This window comes from Thermobia domestica, chromosome 3 (assembly GCF_964235325.1).
Source record: "Thermobia domestica chromosome 3, izTheDome1.hap1.1, whole genome shotgun sequence".
Taxonomy (NCBI): Eukaryota; Metazoa; Arthropoda; class Insecta; order Zygentoma; family Lepismatidae; genus Thermobia; species Thermobia domestica.
This window is the reverse complement of record NC_137456.1, coordinates 161,123,458-161,143,675: the sequence shown is the minus strand read 5'-3', so window position 1 is coordinate 161,143,675 and position 20,218 is coordinate 161,123,458. Positions and strand designations below refer to the sequence as shown.

The window sequence follows — 20,218 nt, the reverse complement described above, 5'->3', positions numbered from 1 at the left end:
AATTCGTAGAGGAAGAAACAATAAGCGGAAAACATTGTAATAACAGTGGGGAAAAAGTATGTCGTGGTTTTGATTCCTTTATTATTTGCAGGAATTTCAAGCAAATTCCCATTGTACGTTGCTATTTATTGCCTTGCTAAAATGTGTCATATTGCCCTATGTTCGCACTTTAGGAAGGTGTTTACGCCCTTCATCCCCCACGTTGGCCGATATAAAAAAATACGTTATGTCCTACTTTTGATTCCTTTATTCACTCCAGAAATTTCAAGCAAATCGGAGTATGACACAAGAAAAACCTTGCTTGTGAGTTCACACTACTTCAAATGAACTGAATGGAGATCTACGTAATTTTGTATAACATTGTAACATTGACGAGAGCCACTGAAAAAAGTGTTATGTCAAGATTCGTTTTCTGTCTATATTTCGACTTCCGTCAGAACTGAACACAGAATTATTACTATGCAGTATTCTGCAATAGACTGACTATTACAGTATTCTCAAAGTAAAATCAACGTTTTGTTACATTTCGCCCCTTTTCAGTATATTGCTCAGCCCAACGCAGGCATCATTCTGATAATTAAATTCAGAAATTTTGCTACCTCATTGTTGCACTCCATCAACATTAATGTATAAGCTATCTAGAAAGGAAGAAAGCAAATGGAAAAAGCGACAGTCGAGAGGGTAAAGTAAGGGCTGCACGCAGAGTGCAGAAGGGTTTCTACTTCCTCAACCTCATGAATTTTTACTGCGTTTTGTAAGAGAAAACTGCCCACTTGAAGAAAGGCACCCACTGTTCCAGTTGCTGAGCATAAAGGGCCGGATTCAACCATAATGTTATTCATCACGAAGAATTACTTGCAGAAAAGATGCATTCATTTGAACAATTTCTATTGAACTTCATTCCTGAAAAGTTATCTGCTCTAAACCACTTTCGTTAACCTTACTTCCGAAAAAAAGGAACTGAAACAACTAAACATACAGGCAAACAGGATGTCTACAGAAGCAAAAGTCAGAACAAGAACGTGCTTTTTTTTATTTATTTATTTTTTTTTTTAATCGTGCCTCATTGGTAAACCAATCTACTTTGTGTAAATGTCGTAAGATGATGAAGTAGACAATATTCAACGAAGTACAAATATCAAGTGGAACTAATCCAGCGTCTGATTAAATAGTTTACGTAAGCTAATACATTGGATGAGAGTCTCAAATTGGAAGACAGATTCAAAGGAGAGGGCAAAGACCAATGTAAAACTGAATTTAAGTCATGATGTAGAACGATAAATTAAACATGAGACCAAAAATTGGAAGTTTATAAGGTTTATTTTTACCTTAAAAAGTCCATTTTCTTCTAAGCTAATCGAGAGTCGAGTGTAGCTTTCTAAAAGATTGTTTTCTGGAATGATACCTAAAGATGAACTGGCTCCTCCGGGTTCTGAATCATAACCTTCAGGAACGCGAATTAATGCAGGTGTGGACTGACTCTCTTCCTGATGAGACATTGCTGCAATGAGAATGAAGTATTTATCAAATAAAATAATAATAATATGGAATAATAATAATATTCGGATTGCTTTATTTTTGTAAAACATACTAACGAAGTATTTCCATCTAGGCCAGCGCATGTTTTTACCATAATTTATTTATCATGTAAATATCTCATAAACTTGAATACTTACTTATTGATGTTCTTGAGCAAAACTACCTATTTTCAATACAAAACGTAGCCTTTATATATACACACAACGGATTACCCAGCACAGATTAGTGTACACAACCCCAGACATTAAGAACAAGTATCCTATAAGCGCTAAACGCTTCAAGGTAGACAGGAAAAGCAGTAGGAAGTAAAGAAAGAAAAATCTAAAAGTAGCTGAAGTGTTGAAGTAGGCGCATATTGAAATCATGGACACATTGTCCTTTTCTACATTTATAGTTCTGGACAATAGTTCATCTCAAAGACGACAAATATTATCTGTCGGACAGAAAAACAAGTACAGGGTGTCTACTAAAATTCCAAAATGAAATTTCGCGAGTTTTTCGTGACCTTTTCTTTCCCAAACTATAAAATTTAGTAACGTTTTCAAGAGCGAATTTGGGTGCGAATTGGGCCAAATTTTCATGCATGCAATAGAAGCGTGCTTTGTTTGCAATTTGGTAGCGTCTAAAGCCGACCATAGACAATTTTGGTGGTGAATTTTGATCTTTTATAGAACAAAAATTTTCCAGTCTATACTTATATTTGTACAGATTTTAAAAAATCATAACCCAAAAGCTAAATTTCATGACTTTTTCTTGACTTTCATGGCCGTTTTCTGATTTCGTGACTTTTTCATATCTTTCGTGACCGATCGACACCCTGAAATAACACTATAAGACCAGTCGTAGTGAGAGAGAGGTCCCAAGAATTTCGGATAGACGTTTGTAGAGCTCACAGTTCATGTGGTGAAATATAATAATACTCACTCCTGCATACTCACTGAAATTTTCCGAAATAAATCTCATTGTACACAATTACTACAAAAGATCTGAAACTGATTACAAATCTATTTATTAAAATTTGTATCATCTTTGCTTATATCTACTTATATAGCTTCTTTTTTCTTCTTTTAGAAATTGATATTTTACATGATTTCAGATTTCTTGTACATAGTTATCTCTGTCATTTGCTTTGTAATGTTAATACAAAGGGTGTTCAAAAAAGTTTTGCACAGTGGTCTCTAATTTCTTTTATTTGTTGCAGGAGGAGAATGAAATTTTTTGTGAACATACTTGGAACATTTAACTATAAGTTGGTATATAAAAGTATTTTCTTTTATTTACAGGTGAGCCATAATGGACCGTGAAGTAGATGTCAATTTGGGACAACGGTCGGTGATGGAGTTCCTCTTTAAGATCAGCGATGACTGCCACATCGATTCACAGGAAGTTGCTCCCTGTTTATGGGGAGGACACATTGAATCGCAGCAGTATCCAGCGGTAGTTGCAGAGGTTTAAAGAAGGTGATTTTTCTCTACTGGACAATCCACGATGCGGTAGACCATCGACGGTAGTGAGTGATGTGAATAAGGAGACCATTAATCAAATCATCCAAAATGACAGATGTGTGATGACACGACAGCTTGCTGAAATGACTGATTTGTGATTGGGTAATGTGGTATCAGTGGTACAGTCACTAGGGTACAGAAAAATCTGTGCACGTTGGGTGCCTAGATTATTGACAAGAGAAAAAAAAAAAAAAAAAAAGATGAGGAAGGATGTGTGCGAGGGTCTCATGACGAGCTTTACTGAAGAGTGGAAACAGTGTTTTGACGGCGTCATTACCCAGGATGAAACATGGTTGTTTTTGTCCGAACCTGAGAGCAAAACACGTCTGAAGGCCCACCTGCGCGGTAAAACATTTGATAGTGAGAAAGACCTTATTTCCTGTGTCAAGTGATGGTGTAAAAGTCAATCCCGTAGACTTTTACTGAAGTGCATTTACATCATGGAAAGAACGCTGGACTAGATGCGTCACAGCTGATGGAGGCTACATTGAGTAGGCTCAGTGTATAGCTAAATGTTCCAAGTACGCTCACAAAAAAAATTCATTCTTCTCCTGCAACAAATAAAAAAATTAGATACCACTGTGCAAAACTTTTTGAACATCCTTTGTATATAAAGCTACATGAACTGACATACAATCACAGGTACTTCCGGTTAACGTAGAAAGTTGAAATTAGGCATGCTTATAGCTTTAGGAGAGATTTTTTTTTCCATTCCCTATTTCATTTTAATAGGCGTTTATTTGGACATAAATAATATATTTTGGGAATTCTGGAAAGTTGGAATTGGAATTAAAACTTGAAATTCGGTATGCCTGTAGGTTTTTGGTAGCGTTATCTTAATAAACCACCAAAAATATTTTCAATTTTAGACAAGCTTTATGGGAAAGTGCAAAATCTTCCCCACGTTACTTAGATGGAACATTTTTTACATCATATAACTATTACAGACACTTTTGGTAGGACTACAATAATGTAATTTGGCACATTTGTAACTTTTTGGGACCAACTCACAAAAAAGTTGCCAAAAATGAATACTTTTAGTTTCTCGGGGGAGAAGAAAAATTTTCCCATGTTATCTCAATGGTGTTATTTTTCAATGAAAAACTGAAAAATGGGTAATTCTAATTAGAATATACACCCAAAATTTGGTATGCTCACAGGTTCTTGAAACTAACAAACAAAAAATTGTCAAAAAAAGGTTTTAAAAGGTTCTATGGGGTTTTTAAATTTCTATCACCAGTCATTTTAAATGAGACTACTTCCACACTCCAAAATGTTTAAGACACTTCCAGCAGCTGTCGATTTTGAAATTTTGTAAGGTTTTAGTGTTTGCGGAATAACCAACAGAAAGTGAGTCCCAAATGTTAGGTTTTTCGTATATAAGAAGTGGTGGTTTAGGAGTATATATATAAAACCGTATATGGGTATAACAAATCTTGTTGACACAATAGCATTCGCAATTTTGATTGTACCAAGATGAAACATGGCATGTGCGATTCCTTGATATAGTATTTAGTTTCATTTCTTGGTCAGCTACATCCATTACTTTGAGTCAAAATGGTGTCCATTTCAAAATATAAAAGACCCGTAACTTTCTTAACATTAATGCTAGAAGAAAAATAGTATTCCTTAATCCTCGCAAGGATTTTTACAACATTTGTTTTGATACGTTATCTCGTTTCAAAATGGTGGTCATTGTAAAAATTCAAAACTTCCTTACTATTAACCGTAAAGAAAATAAAGTGTTCTAACAAAGTAGACATGATAGAAACAAAAAAATTACGTACGAGACCGTAGACGTGGATTTCTGGGAAGCTGTGAAAATTTTATTCACTCGCAGCCGAAGGCTAGTTTTATATATAAACATGCTTATTTACTCGCATCTCTCCTCCCACTGCCTGGCTCACTCTATATCACTCATTTGAATTCGTGTACGTAAATGACAGATTGGTATTCCATAAAACGAAAATTCCTTATATACTAAATTTGCAGCCTTGATGTTCACCGGTAAAGAACGTATCTAATATAGAATTTTCTCCATTTTCAGGGAAGAATTCTCAAAATTAATCACATGAATGAGATATTACTAAGTATTTCAAAATGTCCCGCATCCATCCTCAGTTTGCCATTTCGAATTTAGGTAAGTGAATTGCATGTTCTTATTCTGTAAAATAGAAACCACCCATATATCAAATTTCATACTTTTATGTCGAAGGTTCAAAACAAAGCAGTTATAAAAATTTCAGTAGCCTTTCTGCTCTTCCAGATTGAATTTTCCAAAGTGTGTTATGACTACAGCGTTCTGTGAATGATGACCAGCCCTAATACGAAAATTCAAGAAAGAACCAAAACAGAGGTTTTCGTAAAACAGTTGTATATGGGTCCCATCATTCTATGTATATTTTATACTTGTGAACTTATTAAATTAACATACACTAAATTTATATATAAACGCATTTACAACGAACAATACATTAATATGTAGGAAAAAGCAAAATCAAAAATCAAAGGTGGCGCACGGACTGCACAACCTTAAATTGTAATATTACTTTTTTGCATATCCTTAGAGTAGAGGAGTTATCATTTATATTTTGATGTCAAGTGTATATACGTGTTTGTTTCAAAGAGTAATGAGAACTCCACACTGACTTATCAATTATATATTAGTCTCTAATTATCATCTTCAAAGTAATCTCTTCGAAACGACTTTCGTTTTAATAAAGGAAAGTTTTGAATTAGTCAGTCATATGCCTATACCAGTTGGATCAGTTTATTAGTGAAAAATTGCCTTACGGTTGAATGTTTTAGATCTTACGTTATAAAATGTCAAAGTGGCAGCAAAGTGGCAGATGATTTCCAAAGCCTATATTGTCAATGTGTATATACACACATTATTTTAATAAAGGTAAAATATCTTCTAATGAACATGATTCATAGTCTGTTCTAAATGTGTGAACTTTCCATAACCACCACCACAACAATCTAAAATGATCATAACTATTACCTTGGACATCTCGGTCCTCTTCGAACGTTTTAAACCAACTGTAAGGTACATACTAATGTGAAGCAATACTTTCAGACTTATCGGAGGATATCAGGAGTTTCACATGAATGAGAAATATCCCTGCACGTAAGCAGAAGGATTGCTACTTGAATGAATACATTCATGAACCGCAAGAGAATTTAATCTTCATTAGTTCTGAGAGCTTATGAATAGAACTTAAACTTGTTTCCGAATATTCTAACTTATTGGGAATATATTTAATCTTTTGTAAAAACCTTCGTAATCGAATTATCAAATTTGTTCCAAGTCATACTTTTAACACTTAATGTAATGATTATATATTTTATACTATAAGATTCGCATTCGCTGGCGCTACAGTTCGCAGAGTAATGACCGACCAGTAGGTATACATTAAATTGTGTGAGATGTAGTCAGAGCTTTGATATCAACTGACTTTCCAAGACTAAATTTCGCTATTTAAGTAAGCCCATCTCCCAGCTGCCTCACGATCTGAATTAGCACCAACAATGCTATGTCCACCGGGAACCGAACCTATGTCAATGGACACCGAAAGCACGTGCTAAGTATCGACTGAGCAGGTGTGCAGTGACCATAACACTAAGAAAAATGACTCACCTCTCTGTAGAAATTCGAAACCACGAACATATGAGACGAATTTCTCAACAACGACTACAACGAGTTCCCAGCTTCTCTCGGTAATATTTATTTTAAAAAGTTAAAAATAAAATTCCTTTCTGAGTTACTCTTGTAATAATATTGTAAAATATATCGCTCAAACGTAGAAGACAATCATAAATAAATACTCACTAAAGGTACAAGAAAAAAAAATAATACAGCATACGCGTTTTTTCAATAGTAGTAGAGTGTGAAGTTGTTTTTCAGATTTTAGCACTAGAGGGGAAAGTTAATCAAGAAGAAATCGTTCTATTCTCACGCTTTTAAAAGTAAATGATATGATATTCGGGTGCGACGCGATATTCGTAGAATATCTTCGCAATTCAAATTTCTAAAAGCAAAGAGGTAAGCAGTTAGAACTTTGAATACAGTTAATTCTAGACACATCAATTTAATAAAGAAAGAAATCCCATATTATTATTATTTAAATCGAAACTATCTGCAATGCAGTCTACATTACTAATGCAGAAAATATCTTCATATTTACTCACTTCTAATATAAAGGACCCAAAATTTAAAGGAATATATACAACGGCCAGCCACGAGCTGTGCATTATTGTTGTACACAAGAGTTGGAATGCATGGAAGAACGAAAGAGAAAATACGCGTAATCGCAATGCAGCTCTTGAAATCCCACCTCAACGTATGAGGGTGAAACAACACAATGACTGGGTCACGTTTAACCTTGTGGTTCCAACCTGTGTTCCTTTAAATTTTACGTCAAGATTTATCTATCTATCTATCATATATATATACCACACACACAAACAAGTTAACTAGCACGCCATTCGAGGAGGAGTATACAGTATAAATGTGTTACTTATTCTCGGCAATTGAATAAGAATCCAACACATTTTGAGCTTAAGGTTAAGCTTTACTATAACTTACCACAAAACAATCCAGAAATGAAGACAATCATGCTAGAACATTCCATATCTCTAAACTAAACAAAAGGATTCAGCATTCCTGAAGCGCTATTAAATCTAAACACTGTATATAAAATTCACATTATTATGCTGAACTAAGGGGCAGAAAGAGTTATAAAAGAGTAAATAATTGAAGTAAAAACAAAAAATTGCTCAAGCTCGGACAACTAAAGCAGGGGACACAGAAAACACGGAAAATCCCTACCTTCCAGGTTAAATTTCAGTCCCCACTTCTCAGATTCATATTGTAACCAAGTCTTTTCAGCTTCCAAAGATAATTGGCCTGTTGAGAACAAGAATTCTAAAAGTGTTTTGGGAAATAATGGCATCGATGTATACAGATCGTTTTGATTAAATTTACGAAGCAGTTACAAAGAACTTATCAACGAAAAAGAACGTAAAAAATCGTTGGAATTAAGGAAGAAAATTTAACAAAAAGAAATTTCATATAATGTTGAAGAAACATGTCGAAAAAAAAAAAAAATGATATTTGTATTGTTGATGTAGAACAAGATATAATTCACGGGGGAAAGTCTCAAATAATATTTCTAGCATTAAGTGAAGAACCATGCAAGGCAAAAAGGACATAAGGTATTTCAGCTACGACATACTATTACGAGGTTTAACTTCGAAGTAGATCAAAACATTACAAAACCAAAAATAAGAAACAGCGCAAAAACATGCCTTTCGAAACAGTAATACTTCAAACATTTCTCGTAGACTGGATCTCGAGATTATATGTAGGCTCATATTAAATCCCTCTTTTTAGGATTTGTTGTGAGCTGAGTTGCCTTCGGATCCGGTTACCGTCTCGCTGTTACCACAATCCCAGTAATTAATTTACTATCATTCACTTTCACTTATCACCTTCATAATTGTGAGAGGTTAAAACGTTTTTATTTGATTATTTATTCTTATGACAATACTTTAAAAAAATAAAAACAGTTTCAGACATTATCGAAATTAGTCACCGAAATATTTCATATATATGTGGACAATATATCATACACTTTCACATAAAGGACAAAGTTAGTAGTTCCTGTGTGCAGCTAGACATGTATGGTCACATTCAAAAGTAATTTTCATTGATAAATTTTCTCTTGCCAATAATTTTATGAACCTATACACACACACAAAAGTTGATTCATTTATACTAAGTCGAATCTGAATGTGCCATTTACTTAAGATTCCATTACCGGTTGTGTTCGATATGCAGGCCACTTTTACTGACTACTTCCCGGTACTGGAGTTCCATTGCAGGAGACTGCGTTGTAGCTGGATCATGGATATTGCATCCCACTCCTTACAGGCTTTCCACAGGCCAGAGACAATGCGGACTCGACGATAGGAAAGGTGCCGCTTGATGAGTCCGAAAGCACAATAGTCCATTGGACTGCCATCTGAACCCTTGATAGGGATATCAGAGAAAGGAAGTGCCGAAATTTCACTTTCATATTTAATACGGTGATAGAATTTCAGTGATGTTTTCGCCGAGTGGCTGAATGCCTTATTTGGTTCAGTTCAACCTGGTTCACGTCCTGTTCGTACAATGCCGGGATTTAATGCTGTACATTTAAATCAGGACATGAATCTGGTAGTACGCAGCATTGATATTAATGTTTTACTCCTCTTTTCGGAGACGCAGTTTGCCCCTGTACGAGAAACTGGCCACAATCATGAACCTTATGGGAAATTATCTGCGCACTGGAGGAAGAACGTGCTTAGGCCCTTGGCATCAAGAGGTCTGTATGTAATAGCAAGAACTTTACTCCAGTCTGTGCGGTAAATCCACACCTCATCAAGGATAACAACAAATTTCCACCGATCACTCGCGAGATTATGTTCATACAGTACCCGGCAGTTCCCTTTTCGCTCAGCCACATGACACAGTTTCAAGGAATGCACATTGCTCTTGCGAATGACCATGAGGCGTAAATCCCTGGTGCGTTGCTTGTCACTTGCGATGTGCAGCATTCGCTGGCCATTGCACGCTGTGTGTGAGTTTTTCGGAGGTCGGCATTTGCCGAACCACACGCAACAGCGACGGAATCCTCTTCACGGGAGACCGATTTCTAGTTGCTCGCGTCGGTGTGGTAAGCCCAGAGCTCTGTGCCGCATTTCCATTTAACCATGATTCACAATAACACGACCTACGCAAGAATTACGCACTTTACACATTTCTACGATGCATAATGCCATGAACTGAGCGTCGGAAAGGGCTACAATGAACCCCCCCTCCCCAGAATATGTTTAGTTTAGGTGGTATCAGACTCACTCGACCACACTGCTTTACTTTTGATCACGGAGGTACTGTTGTTTGCCTCTCGGTAATCTCACGACGATAGATTGCACATGCGCGGCACAGTTGCACAATGACTTCAGCTCAATATACATGAATCAACTTCTGTATTATACAATTCTCTGAACGAAAAGGGAAAAATATTTAGCCGGTAGCACACTGTATTGTGACGGCATATAAACCATGTTAAGTTTCGTCCACTTTGTTTTATTTTATTCAATACGTAACTGAAATTACTACTTAAAATTTTTCACTTCTCCCTTGAAAATAGATAAGCAACATGATAGACGGAAACCGATTTCTCTGAGGTTCCTTTTGTGTGTTTGAGAAACAAAGCAATATTGTTTTGATAACAAAGCAAAGCTCGTAGCAGCGCAACTATAAAGACCTCTGAAGGCCGTCAGGATTAGAACTATTATTGTCTGAAATTTCTTTACAAGTCATTAATATAAGCTAGGTATCAACAATGTGGTATACACCCAGTGTTTCAAATAAAACTGTCACAGAGCGCATAGAATGGAGTTGCCTCACAGGATTCTATGATAGGGGACCCTGTGAGGTCACCCGAAAATTTTAAATGTCAAAGTACGTCATCTGACATATCACTGAAAAGCATGGAATAACGACAACTTTTATACGAAAACTTTTTTCGTGTGGCACATAGTTTATGGAATAGGCGCAATTAACTATACTGCAACACCTACGCAGAAAGCATCTTCCCGATCTTCGTAAATGGTGTTCCACAAGAACAACTTTTCCCTACAGAAGTTTACGTTTTCCATAATCTCATTGATTGATTAGATATACAAGACTGAGTATCAAACGAACTTGTGTAATCATCTAGAATGTGACGAACTACGAACCCATTGGACATGCAGTTTATAGTTATGTCCTTGTGTGTTAACCATGCAAATTCTGGATACGTTAGAGCAATTTTTTTTTCTTCTTCTTCTTCAGTGATTCACGTTGTTGAAAAGTTTGTTGAAAAGGTCCGTCGGTTTGTGAACACCCGAATTTCGGAAACTCTTTCCGCCTACATTGTTTCCTTTCTGCAACATGTTTAGTATTTGCAGTGCCTCTTTTTGGACAATCATTCATTCGAATTAAGTGTTAAAATTTGCGATGTAATAGTTCCAGTGTTGCTGAAGAACATAGCAGATGTTGAAACAGGAGGTTTTGAACATGCAAAATTTCTAAATGCCCAGCAATTATCTGGAGAAATGCTTCGTTTGTAATTTGTAAAGAATTTCTTCCCGGTGTGTTTGTATTATCTTTTATTCTTAATTAATCGATACTAATTGTATTCAATTTTAAAAACAGTTTAGTTTTTGTGATACTATGGGGAAGGGAGACTTTTGAATTCTTTTCCTGTTATAGCTAGCTATTTCATTTGCCTGCTACACAGAGAAAATATTCGTGCACGTAACTAGCGCCATAGCGGTTCCTAAAGGAACTAGGCCCTGTTCGCTTGTCTGTGCTATTTGGGAAGGCGCTAAGAGATCGTAACAGGCGATGACAAGACTGTGCAACTTCAACGTCCACCTTGTAATTTCGAATCCTCTTAACAACGATAACGGGAAAAGACGGTGCCGAGAACATAGAATATAGAATATCGATAACTGAATGAGAGTCATATAGTTTGATGAGTGATCTTTCCTGTTTCCAATAACAGCTATGGGTTCATTTGTGTGTGGTAGAAGCCCGAAGAGTGAATCTGTATCACAGGTTAAAAGCCCGTGGTTCGATGCTGGTGTGGACCATAATTCCATGGTATTATGTTGGTTCTATTAACACACTCAAATGACGAGTTATTGTCAGTTATTATATGTACATTTTAGGAAGTGATCAGGTGCAGATGTTCTCCACGATAACGCAGACTTCCAAAACACCGATGCAGCTATATGATATTGTTCGAAGCACACATAAGCAGATTCAGCTGTGTTGATTGATTGACTTGTTTAGTTATACATTAAAAAGTATCATGATGAACTTCAATACCTATCCTGACCCATTCAATCCCCCCCCCCCCTGAACATTTTGAGTAGAAACTCCGACGCAGTTCATCTTTGCTAACACAATGGGTTCTGCTCTGCATGAAGAGTGGTCCACTTCCTTTGGAAATGATTGAAGAGTACTGCCTCTATTCTCCGACAAATGCATTATACTATCGGCTAAAGATGGACCAATGCCATATTAATAACGTTATGTTTCATGTTGTTAAGATGTTTCCATTATTTGGTAACACATTCATTATATATATGTATGTGTTTCAAAATTATACTTTCCTAGATTCCTTTGGCTTGATCAAGAGTAGTTAATGGTATCAGCACTGCTGAATAATGGTCTACAAAGAAAAGTTTAAATTTCCCCAACCTAAGAAAGCCTAAAACGAGAAACGTATTACGAAGAGCATGTTGATTTTGCTTTTGAACACCGCGAAAATTCTACTACAATTCGGCCCTGCTTGCGAAATTTAATTTACATGTTTTCTTTACATTTTGCGACGTTCATTATGTACATCAAGAATTATTCAAATGGATAAAACTCCAGCACACGAATGTTGAACACAATGCAGTATTTGCCACAAAACTCTTGACCCGCAATTCTCCACCACACTGAAAGGATTTGGTCCCTGCAAATTTCTCAATACGAGAAGCACAACTGTAACGATGAGGTTACCATACCAGAAGATCACGAAGGAGTTGCATATGATGTTCAACAGTTTTTCAGAAGAAAAATTCCCGGAATATTCCAGCAATAGAAGAATCATTAAGACAGAAGAATACATGCAAAAAAAAACTTCGAGGACGATAGCGAACAGTATGACTTACACCAATATATATATTTCACAGTTCCAAATATATTATCACTATTGTACGATAATGATGACACTCATATATGATGGAAGGATTTCGAATTATCTTCCCATAAGAATGTGGAAGCAGCACAAATTACCTTGAATAAAATGAAATTTATGGTAAAAGTAAGAACTACTGAATTAAAAATGTGTAATCTGCTTTGTTTAGTGCAATTTAAGACATTAATAAAATTGTCATTCCCAAGTTACAACGGCTGTTACCGTGCTATTTCAGTATATACAAGTTTTGATTGACTGGTAGTTTCTTTCGGATTAAAAAAATGTACAAGATTTCCACACTTTCAACAGAAGAATACTTACATGGGATCGAACCTGGAAGCAGTCGCACAAAACGGACACGATCTTCGGGCTAACAATTCAACCACTCAGAGGCCTATGAAATATTTGGCCATCCGTAAAGGACAACTTGTACATACTCTTCTGAACTCCATTTGAATGTAGGAACTATGACGACTCTTCTGATTAGCATCACGAGTAGTTTCAACTGTTATCACTTTTCGGTATTTAATTTATATTGAGAACGTATGTCATTGAAAAGGAGAAAAAATAAAAAGCCGAAAGAACTACAATCTGCAGCTAAAAAAAAATACCAGATACATAGGTGGTAGCATAAAATAAGCACTTGCAAAATCATGTTATATGTAGAAACAAAATACTTACGCGATACTAAGGTATCCGGTGGATATCGAAAACTAAATATCCAGTCTTCTTCTATTTTCAATATTCTACCAGTGATGCGTGCGTAATACTCGTAGTTTTCTCGCCCAAAGAGGTTACTTACACCAAAGTTGTCTATCAAAAATTTCATTATTCTTGTAGCCACCTGTAACAATGAACAGTACAGGCAATACTCATTGACAAAACACTTTTGAAAATATTTGAAGTAAAATCGACTGTAACTTTAAATGAAATATTCCAGTTCTTGTTTCACATGCTCCAATTTGATTGAAGTTGACTCAGAGCTGCACAGAACGTGAAGCCTTCCGTGTCACACTATAAGATAAAAGTGGACCTACTATTCATTTATTGTTTTATTAAGTATACTGAAGTTATACATAACAATCTTACTTGACTGTTATCTTGAAAGTATGCTATTTGTGATTCATGAATTTCTTGTTCTCTGTTTATCATAATGTAGTAAAGAATAGTACAATACTGTGAAAAAATTCCCTACTTCATTCCCTACTTCATTACTATTACAATATTACTTTATTACATTATTACATAAAGTGATTAAGCATTTCATGATTGCAAAATAATTTCCTCAAATTAAGAACACAATTTAATATAAAACCTCAAAATACGGTACAATTATGTCGTAATGGAAAATCTGTTTATCATACGAAATAACTCAAGATTCATATGTATATATATTTAACAGCTTAAACATATACTTAGAGAACTCCTGAAACAATGAGAAAGCTGAGCGATGGTTTACCTTTACAAAGCACTCCAATACTGAGTGATATACAATTATTAAAGGTTAAAAGTGTATTTTCTAAAGATATACTTTAACTTGCTGGTAAAGCATATGGAATACATTGTTAATACTAATTATCTACTAACCTGAATATTGTTCCTTCCAATATGTATTTTGTTTTTCTCCAATATTTCAAATGCATTGTTCGCGCATTTTCCACCAGGACCATAAGGATTGAATTGTTATTTTATATAGAGTATTCATTATTCTTGTATTTCAACAGTACCATAACAAAAAATATTACACAGTATATTTATTTATACTAGTAGTTTTGTCATCTGTTCCAGTAGACATATGAACTTAAAACACATAGCTAACGAGTTACATTTGTACATTTTTTTTAAAACCGAGTGCACTAGCTATTACCTGAACTTCAATAAAGAATCCTTGTTTCTTAAAGGTGATCCATCCACTCAACCGACGGCAGCTTGAAATTACTGTATGTACATGTGGCCAGGTCAACACTGTTTCCAAAATGGTGATCACATGTAAACCAATTTTTATAATTTTCAACATTGCTTTGTACCCAGCTTGTAAACAGTAGCAAATAAATTTAATTGTTACGTTTATTTCTATTAACATAATTGGTGATAATTGGAAGGAACATTATTCAGGTTAGTTGCTGACTTTTTTTTTTTATTTATACGAAAGGAAAACAAATAACAGAGACTTCTAAACAAGAACTGCTATAGAAAACAGATAAGAATGGGTTAGTAATATATATTAACTTCAAGATATAATACGATAGGACACTGAAGGATAAACTAATAATACACTATATCAAGTAAATTAGCATAGAAATTAATTTTTCCTTGGATAGAAAACAAGTTTTATACTATCTAGTAGAACTTCTTTTATTGATGCAACATCGTGATCTGATTGGTTTCAATCCATAAATAAATGCATGCCATATATAGTCAACATAAGCTTTATCCCTACAATGAACTTCCTATTTAGCTGTTTCTTGCATCTAAAAGAATCTCATCATTTCTGTAAAACTGTCTTGGTATGGATAACAAAAATCACCCTGCTTATATCGATCATTTGACCAAAGAATATATAGTTATTTTAATTCTGACAATGCAATCAAATCTAACAATGTAACAAGTGAAAGAAGCTATGATATTTTTTAATTAGTGTTATGTAAACTGTAAACTGATACAGCCTTTCGAAACTCTACGCCTTCTTTGGCATATACCTATCCACTCGTTTACTGCTTTACGCAGTATAGTTACCAGCACGTAGCATGGCTGCTCAAGGTCACAATGTGCTGGCCGAGGCGAGCTTCCACTTTATTCTCTTGCAGGGTTGGCAGGGTAGTTAGCTACATTGCACTGCAGAATGTGTGTTGCAGTGTCTCAGAGTTATGAGGTATGTGTATAAAATACAATCACAATATTCTAGTAAATATGAGAAAATAATTGCCGCTCACATACTGGAATTATGTTCGTTACGCAGTATAGATTAATGTAGGGACGTCAAATTTTCGTTATTTTCTGCCCAAAATACTTGTTATTTACGACAAATTGGTGCTATTGTTCGTGTACTTTTCCGGATAGTTGTAATAAAATTTAAATATATTACACATTTTCTCGGATTAAAATAAAAATGGGTTATACAATATAAATGTCATCATTTTGAATGAATTGATGCACTTCGATCTCAAAATAAATTTTAAGACAGAAATACACGCACATATGTCATTATTAATTTATTTTTATTATTTCTACTATAAGGATTCTTTTTTTTATGTGTTATTAATCCCTCTGTGACAGTATACTTGTTATTGGATGCTGGAATAATTATGTAGAGCTGACAGCACTGCCGGTTATTGGAAAGCTGATTGACGGTAGGATCGCTGTTCGGAATTCGTCTGCTTTTTGCAGTGATCTTGAGCTGCTATGCTACGTGCCGGTTACTATACCTGCAATGCACCACTGAAGTTCTTCTCAAATTTGCCTAATTATTCGTTTGCTACTTTTTGTATAGTTCCTTGCTATATCTGTGCATTTTTACTTATTTATTTATTTATTTATTTATTCATTTAATATCAAAGTTTCTCAGTTTTGTGAAGTTTTTGCCATTTCCCTCAATGTATTAGTTTGTTCCACTTGCTCAATATTAACCCTATCGTAGCAGGTTCATTATTAAACTTCATTTCCCTATAAAATAAAATGCTATGGTTGAATTAGAAGGACCTCAAAATGTGATGTCATGTTAATATCAACGTTATTAATATAATGTCACAATAATATTAACATTTACAGAAAGTTTGAATGATACCATTAACTAAAAGGAAGTTCGATTGATACCTGTATAACTCATAGGGACTCAGAAAACAAAATTTCTAACACTGACTTCCCCCCAACAATTGTACTACCTTTTTACAAGCAATTACGATAAAAGCATCAGAACATTTCATAACCCACCTGGATACCCCAAAGAACAAAAGAAAACCTAATTCGTATCTAGTCGTTTGCTTAATTCAAACATCTAAGTGCGTGTAACATATGCATCTACCGATATATTTAACATTACATGCAGGATTATATACACAAAAACATGCCTTAATTCAATCTATTTAAGATGTTATTTAGAATAGTATTTTAAGTTAGCTGACTAGTAATTCGCAGTAGGTAAATAACTAAATAAATAGAAGAACAGGGTTCAGTATACTTGACATGCAACTTTCGGTTACTTAAACTGAAAATTACGTATCAAAAATCATTCAATGAAATGCATTAATAAGTCAAAGAACTTTTGTTAATTTAAAATACATATTCGAGTGCAAAACACCGATGCGAGGGACATTCACGTCAGATAAAAGACCAGAGTTTATATGAACACTACATACACGAGTTTTCAAAAATAATAATGTATATTAGAGGTATATTTGAAAGTAGTTCATGCTCTATAGGGTATTAAATGTTACAACGATATTCAACAACATTACAATTCAAAATGCAATTGTATTTTGCACATAATAATCTGGACAATTAGAAGTGACTAAGTATATTGACACATTTTTCCAAAATTTATCCTTGAAACCTTCCCTGGAGGACGTAAATAAGTGCTAAACTAGATACATTCATGAACTGATTCTTCTAGCGATTCTCAAAGGCTTCCGTATTGACCTACATTCCAATAGAAAAAAACAAACAGAACCAAGACATTCATGGAAAGCTACAATTATATATCTCAAGCCTAATTTCGGAACAGAGCATACTCAAATATCACAATTAAACATTCAATACTTACACTCACTTCAGCCTGAAATTGGGAAACAGGAAAGAGAAAAAAAGGCCACCTAGTAAGATTGAAAAGTATTCTTTCTCATATAAAAATAACAATTTAATATTATTTCTTTTAAAACATGCTGTGAGATTTCTTATGTACAGATAATTAGGAAAAAAACTCTCTACTCTAATTTAAAGGACAGATTAAAAAAGAATTTACGAAGTAAAAACAACAAATTAACAGAAGCTTAACGATAAGCATTTAGAAGAGCAAAATGCAGTAATTCTAATGAACGTTTAACTCCACTTATTTTCTACCAAAAATTTACGAATGACGTTAATTTAAGATCCATTCTTGTGGCACAATTGTGTATATATTAAACTGCCTGTCCCGTGTCAAAACAGTTTTATTACACAGGCAGAATTACTAAACGTTAAAAAATGGTTACCACTGCATTGCTTTGAAACTAATATTATTTCTTTACATAACAAGAGGAAAGTGAGTGATTTCAGTTTATTTTGATATCATTAACTTAAAAAGCAATTAAAAGGGAATGGTGTTAGTTTTTCGATCTTTCTTTTCTTTCTTTATGACAACCTGGGACTCAAGAAAAGGAAAAGTAATTCAAGAGTTTGGCGGATTCAGACGTTTCACGATCGCTACACATTGAAAAGATGTTTTCACTGCTGATTAGTCTGCAAAGACCTGATTGATATATCGTTTAATGGATTGTAATATAATTCTAAAATTAGGATTTTCCAAATAAAGTAAAACATTTATCAACAAAATCGAAAAATTTTGAAAAACTTATCTAAGAAACCGCCAGCAGGAAGTAAATATCCGCTCCTTACATTATATTTCATTTGCTAATAGCTTTCAAGCTACTAAACGCATTTGAATGAAGTTTTTTTGAGCAGAAAGATCATAAATCTCTGTACGAACCAAAAATTGCATCCAAATCGATCAGTTGATTGGAAGAACTTTTGAAACTTCGATCTACTACTATTACTAAACTAAACATTTTATCGTCGCGAGTACTATCGATGGAACTAAACGCCAATAATTCTGATATTGCACGATTAATAAGATAGAACAAATCTTTTTGTATGGAAAATACGAGTGAGACAAACAGTTTTCAATGGAAAGCCACTAATAAAGTAGGACAATATAAAAAATAATCACAACATGGAAGTTAACAATCCTGCCTGGATAAGATTATTGTATTTGCGTGCGAGATTGCATTTGCGGCAACAAACCTCTAGCTTAAGTCGCAGAAGTATTTAATTGTTATAATACCCATTTAATAAATCTGTATCGAAAGAAGGTAATTTGTTGATGAACGAACATGAAAGAATTCAGACAGAAGGACGTTGGTGCAATGATTATGCACCAATCACTTTATAGTTTTACTATAAAACTACTACGCAAATGATTAATAACATGTACACACACAACCCATATTTCAGAAAGAAAATTTTAAAAAGTTACAAGTTTTTTAAGAACATGGAAAACTTTTGTCAACACAAAGGAAAGAAAACGTGCGAATATGTATATCACGTCACGTCATAAAATACAGAAGATTTTAATGAAGAATGCACATCGCACACCAAGATTTTGTACTCCTATTGCAATAAATCAGATCCACGTGGCCCAGATGAGAAAGGTACCTACTATGAAAGTGATATTCGACTCATAGGTACACTAATGAGCAACTAATATAAAACACTATTTTGTGGACTGGGGAATCACAGGGCCCAGAAGACGGTGAGAGTGGGGAGATGATGTTAAGATAGATGTATGATATGGCGAGAACGAACACGATAAGGTACGATCATGTAAGAGGGATTGTTAAAGTGTGACCCTTGAGCAAAACGTTTCAACAATTGAGGCTGAGATGGCTTGGACATATAGAACAAAGAAACGAAGACTGTGGGTAAAAGAATGGGAAAACTCCAAGTATTAGGTAAGAGGAGAGAAAAACCCAAGATGAGATGGAAAAAGAATCGAAGAGATCCAGAACAGCTAAGAGTAGAAGAAAAGAAAGATGGAAACGCAGACTCCATATAATATGAAAAAAGACGGAGCCAAGAATACTATTTTGTAAACCACCCTCGTACGGGAAATTATGATACATTGTTACTCAATGGGTTCAAGAATGTAAGAGCCTTTAACCACGCACTTTCCTTCACACAATTATTGGCATGCGCCATGCTAGCGTTTTATTCATAAAAATAAGACATCTGAAAAAAAAATGCTTACAGTTAATTTATAAAAATTTTTCGACACTATTAAAAAAATTCAATGGTGAAAAATGCAGTTTTGTGATAAATAAAAATGCTCCATTAATGCATGCATTGTGATTGCAACATCATTATCTAATTATTTACAATTATTTCTTTCTCTTTTTTAAGAAAATCGACATTATGGTTACCTTAAACCTCATTACGTCTTCCATTTTGGCCTGTTTTCCATCACTAACGCAGCTTTGAAAAAAGGAAGGCGCTACGGATACCCCTAAAGCTTCTGATGTCATTCCAGTTTGCGCTCGCTCGGCATTGGTAGCTATTACACGGAATGTTCCAAAAAGAAGCACAAGCAAACGCTGTGTGTAAACTGGGAGAGAGGTGATTAACCTACAAAAATAATATAATCAA

The 20,218-nt window shown here is 34.6% G+C and overlaps 1 protein-coding gene across 12 annotated transcripts in view; it reads right to left on the bottom strand.

Moving 5' to 3' along the window:
• Positions 1 to 20,218, bottom strand: part of RhoGAP71E (Rho GTPase activating protein at 71E) — a 398,447-nt gene that overhangs the window by 73,423 nt on the left and 304,806 nt on the right. For 8 of the 12 annotated variants that reach the window (XR_014130685.1, XM_081751970.1, XM_081751966.1 and 5 more), the window contains 5 exons: positions 19,996 to 20,197; positions 17,586 to 17,597; positions 13,508 to 13,670; positions 7,876 to 7,953; positions 1,329 to 1,501 (listed from right to left, as the gene is read on the bottom strand). Coding sequence is in view for 11 of the 12 variants with exons in the window: in XM_081751970.1 (XP_081608096.1) it covers positions 1,329 to 1,501; positions 7,876 to 7,953; positions 13,508 to 13,670; positions 17,586 to 17,597; positions 19,996 to 20,197 (628 nt within the window). In the remaining variant the exon portion in view is untranslated. The remainder of the gene's footprint in view (positions 1 to 1,328; positions 1,502 to 7,875; positions 7,954 to 13,507; positions 13,671 to 17,585; positions 17,598 to 19,995; positions 20,198 to 20,218) is intronic. The other 4 variants (XM_081751967.1, XM_081751963.1, XM_081751964.1 and 1 more) reach the window with 3 other exon arrangements.